This window comes from Notothenia coriiceps, unplaced genomic scaffold, assembly GCF_000735185.1.
Source record: "Notothenia coriiceps isolate Sejong01 unplaced genomic scaffold, NC01 NC01_scaffold00015979, whole genome shotgun sequence".
NCBI classification, from domain to species: domain Eukaryota; kingdom Metazoa; phylum Chordata; class Actinopteri; order Perciformes; family Nototheniidae; genus Notothenia; species Notothenia coriiceps.
Window position 1 is genome coordinate 113,688 of NW_011348680.1, and position 4,775 is coordinate 118,462.

At 39.7% G+C, this 4,775-nt stretch overlaps 1 protein-coding gene across 3 annotated transcripts in view; it reads right to left on the minus strand.

The window, feature by feature from the left end:
- Positions 1-27: 27 nt before the first annotated feature.
- The window catches only part of ctbp1 (C-terminal binding protein 1), a 23,548-nt gene continuing 18,800 nt past the window's right edge, over positions 28-4,775 (minus strand). The window contains exons 7-11 of one of the 3 annotated variants that reach the window (XM_010775715.1): positions 3,066-3,155; positions 2,372-2,502; positions 1,712-1,839; positions 1,169-1,283; positions 28-578 (exon numbers count right to left, since the gene is read on the minus strand). In XM_010775715.1, coding sequence (XP_010774017.1) covers positions 386-578; positions 1,169-1,283; positions 1,712-1,839; positions 2,372-2,502; positions 3,066-3,155 — 657 coding nt within the window. In that variant the 3' untranslated portion in view covers positions 28-385. Of the gene's footprint in view, positions 607-1,135; positions 1,284-1,711; positions 1,840-2,371; positions 2,503-3,065; positions 3,156-4,775 lie in introns of all 3 variants that reach the window. The other 2 variants (XM_010775716.1, XM_010775717.1) reach the window with 2 other exon arrangements.

Below are 4,775 nucleotides of genomic sequence, written 5' to 3' on the forward strand. Positions count from 1 at the left end.
ACATATTATATCAGCAAAAACTACTCTTTTCATCCCAAATCAACAGATTTTATTTTTAACTACTGGCAGAAACGTGACTATACTGTAGTTCTTATTTGAAGATCAACCTGTGGATCTTTACAGTCTTTCTCAGGGCTTTTTGTTGGACCAACGGACAACTATCTTGCTTCTTATTTAGAGCATCTCACAGCTATCCTCGTCCTCTTCTATGGTCATTTTCTTCTTCTTTGGAGTGTGAACTGGCCGCTGAGAAACAATTTGCCAGAGAGTTGTTAATCGATTGTTATTGGGACCTCAACCTGTCCATCTGACACTCTGTGAACGCGTCTGATAACAGCTTGTCACCAGACCACACAGGCAAGTGTGTGTTTGTGCGTGGCTACAGTTACTCATTCGGGTGCTGCTCTCTGTCGCCCTCTGGTGGCTTCACTGTATTTTGTCCGGGGGACAGGGCATGAGGAGGGTGTATGATAGCGGGCTGGAGGTTGTGGGCCATGATGGGCACAGCGCTGGGAACGATGCCTTCAACAGGGGGAGGAAGGCCGCCAGCTGGCAGGTTCACCACTCCTGGGGGATACCTGAAGGGGGGAGGGAGAGGGAAAAAGACTAAAAACTGAGTCATCAAAGCACTACTGAAGCTACAAAATGAAATAATGTGACCTGGGCAAATGTTTACCATTAGGCTTCCACTAAATTAGCTTTGCATCACAGGGATTGCTATTTAAACGTACTAGTCTCAAGGATAATAAAGAGAAGTAGGATTGGATTTGTTTATTGCATTTCTTCTCCGGCATAAACAAAACAAATTTTCTGATACAATTAGTTTAAATCTTTGGATTATTAAACCACATAAAATTGTGAAGACGGCCATCAAAGAGTCCTAGAGGTTACCTTCAGATATCATATAAGATATATAATAAAGGCAAATCCTAACAGTAAAGAAAATATAATGAGCAACTTAAATACAGTTAATAAATTATCACAATAGACTTTTTGTTTCAGCTTAACCGTCATTTAAATACCGCTTCAGGTTTTACAACAAGCAACATATTCTGTGTTTTAAAGACATTTGGTAAACATTGTATCAATCAATGACTTTACCAGGGTTTGAGAGGGAAGAAGAAACAGCACTGACCACTACAGCTTTCTTTATCCTGATGAGTATTACCTATAAGCACCGTTGAGCTCGGGGTGGACGGTGGCGGGCTCGACTCCTGTCCAGTGGTTGTTCTGGGAGAGGAACTCCTTATTCACACAGTTCTTCAGACTGTCTGGGATACGACCTGCAAAATAGATTAAAAAAAAGAACGAAAGAAAATGTAAGAGAGAAATATGGTGTAAAAGAAATCAAATGGAAAGTCCATTGTTCTACACTGAGTGTCTTGTTAGTGCTTCACATTTCAAAGCAGGTGTACATTTATTAACCCATTTTCTACAGCGACAAACATTAGAAAATATTGAACAGAGAAATGGTAAAAAGAAAAGACACCCACTTGGGAAACACAAGAAAGAAAGTAGAAGGAAAGGTGGATAAAAAGAGAGAAAGTGGCAGACTGTGAAAGGCCTTGAAATCCTTCTCTGCTAAAAGACAAGGAAGATTGTGTGTGTGTGTGTGTGTGTGTGTGTGTGTGTGTGTGTGTGTGTGTGTGTGTGTGTGTGTGTGTGTGTGTGTGTGTGTGTGTGTGTGTGTGTGTGTGTGTGTGTGCGCTACCTGTGATAGCCCTCCGGATTTCCCTGGCTGCCTCCTCTCTCATCTCCAGCGATGCCTGTTCGCTGTACCAGGCAGCGTGGGGGGTGCAGATCAGATTGGGAGCGTCCTTCAGCGGGCCCTGACTGAAACTGACACAGTTACAAACAGAGAGCAGTCAGTCACAGCTGCAACAAATGATGTCATTGAGTGTCGACTAATTCTTAAATAATCTGTTCAATTAGGTAGTTAATTCCTTACGAAAGAAAGGATTCGTTGAATTTTCCAAATCCTGTTGTAACGTTTTGAGATTGTTGGAACAGTGGAAAGACTTAAGCAACACAGTTTTGTGAGTTTAATTTTTTTTCTGTCCAGTTTAATATTTTGTGGACCCGCCCTACACACACCTTGTGCAGATCTGGACTATACTAACTAGTTGGTGTTGTAATTGAGTATGCCATTATTTTATAAGTTTATATGTATACGTTTTATAAGCCCTCTCTAATTCACTTTTTTAAGCTGCAAAATAATGCACCCATACAGCTTCCCGGTAGAGAATCTGATAGATTCCTTCTCATTCTGAAAATATAAAAATGTATGCTATGCAGTTAGATAGTAGTGTAAACAAACACTAAACTATGTTCTGCCTCTGTTGATACATTCAACAGCATTAATCAGAATTACCTGAAAGGTTCTGTCTCATGGACATCGAGAGCAGCTCCCCGTATCCGGCCCTCCTTCAGAGCCTGAGCCAGCGCCTTCTCATCCACCAGACCCCCCCGGGCCGTGTTCACCAGGAACGCCCCCTGCCGCATCTTTGACACACAAACACACATTTACTCTATTTATTTCATCTAACAAGTTAAAGCTTTACACCTGAAACATTGTATAGTAAGCCTAACTCTTAGAAATACAAATTGTTCTCCTTTTAGCATATTGGTTTTAAAATGTAGGACAAAACAAATGTACACCCACACTTTGGAAGCTCTTCTGTTATACATCTTGTTTCTCTCAGTGCAGAGAAACCTAGACTTAGTACGGTAATACATATTTTATATTTTATTGATCCACGTGGAGACATTTTCGTTTCACTTGCCCCTCTCCCGCAAGGTCAGAAATACTTAATGTATAATCTGAGTCTTGGGAAGAAAATTGGCTTCAGGCTGAGCCCTGGAGATGAAGGACAAACATAATTTCCTGAGTATATCAGTCATGCAGTGCAAGCAGTAGAAAACCTAATTTATCTGTATGAATGCAGTGGGCTTCCCTTGGTATCTTTAATATTTATGGTAATGGGTGTCGCTGTTGATGCAGGGATAAATAAATCATTCATGTGTCGTGAGTGTGTGGGACAGTGTGTGTGCTGCTGTCCCTTCACCTGTTTGATGGTGAAGTCGTTGATCAGGTGGTGGTTGTGTTCGTTGAGGCTGCAGTGCAGAGAGACACAGTCTGAGTGGAAGAGCAGGTCCTGAGGAGAAATACAGGAAAATATTTCAAGGACCATTTTCTATTTACACCCTGCAGGACTTTGACAGTAGTATTTTTAGAATGCAGTAGTTTCACACCCGATTTCAACCAAAACACATTTCTGATCTTTTGTCAAATCTATTCTCACGCATTTGTGGTTTGTTCATTACTGATGGAACTATAACAAATTCAAGTGTTACAATATATTTCTTGTTCTTAAAACTGCCCATATCACAGTTACTGAACATTTTCACGGGAGTCACTCCTTGGTCACATACAGAAGGTAAAACAGTATAATGTTAAATACTCATTCCTCAAGGTGGATGGTGAAGAAAGTTTTTAAATGCAAAGGGTAACGTGAAAATATATTTGTTTTCCCCAGTAAAGTGACGGTTAGCTTCAGCAGTCAAACAAATTGAATTAATCCCAGACTTAAAACTGATCAGAATACAAATGCATATTGTGAATAATCCATATTTAAAAAATATTTTAAAAGTATTTAGTCAGCCACCAATTGTGCAAGTTCTCCCACTTAAAAAGATGAGAGAGGCCTGTAATTTTCATCCTAGGTATACCTCAACTATGAGAGACAAAATGAGAAAAAAAAACAGAAAATCACATTGTCTGATTTTTAAAGAATTTATTTGCAAATTATGTTGGAAAATAAGTATTTGGTCACCTATAAACAAACAAGATTTCTGGCTCTCACAGACCTGTAACTTCTTCTTTAAGAGCCTCCTCTGTCCTCCACTTGTTAACTGTATTAATGGCACCGGTTTGAACTCGTTATCAGTATAAAAGACACCTGTCCACAACCTCAAACAGTCACACTGTGACTGTTTGAGGTTGTGGACAGGTGTCTTTTATACTGATAACGAGTTCAAACCGGTGCCATTAATACAGTTAACAAGTGGAGGACAGAGGAGGCTCNGGTGACATCACTGGTAATGTTTTGATGGTGACATGATCCTAGAAAAACAATACTGGTGACATTTAATCTGATCTGATGACAAACACTTCTTTCTACCTACTTACAAATGTGTTGCTCTGTGTGTAGTGTGAGGAAAGTTAATGCTGTGCAGTGTTTCCCCTAGGTTTACTGCCTTGGCAGGTTGCTGCTCCGGGTAACCCCCCGAAAAAAATTTGTATCCTCTGAAGCAGAGAGAGGAGCTGTGGATTATTGTTATTGATATCGTACAGTAACAGAGTATTTGTACATTAAAAAGTAAGACAGTACAGTGTTACACTGTACTCTATTACTTTTATTCAAACTGTATTCCCTTCTTATCATGTAGCCTACACTTCTTCCTTTCATTGATACATTTAAATCACCTGACTTAACAGCATACAGTGGGGCAAAAAATTATTTAGTCAGCCACCAATTGTGCAAGTTCTCCCACTTAAAAAGATGAGAGAGGCCTGTAATTTTCATCCTAGGTATACCTCAACTATGAGAGACAAAATGAGAAAAAAAATCCAGAAAATCTCATTGTCTGATTTTTAAAGAATTTATTTGCAAATTATGGTGGAAAATAAGTACAGTTGCAAGAAAAAGTATGTGAACCCTTTGGAATTACCTGGATTTCTGCATAAGTTGGTCATGAAATGTGTTCTGATCTGC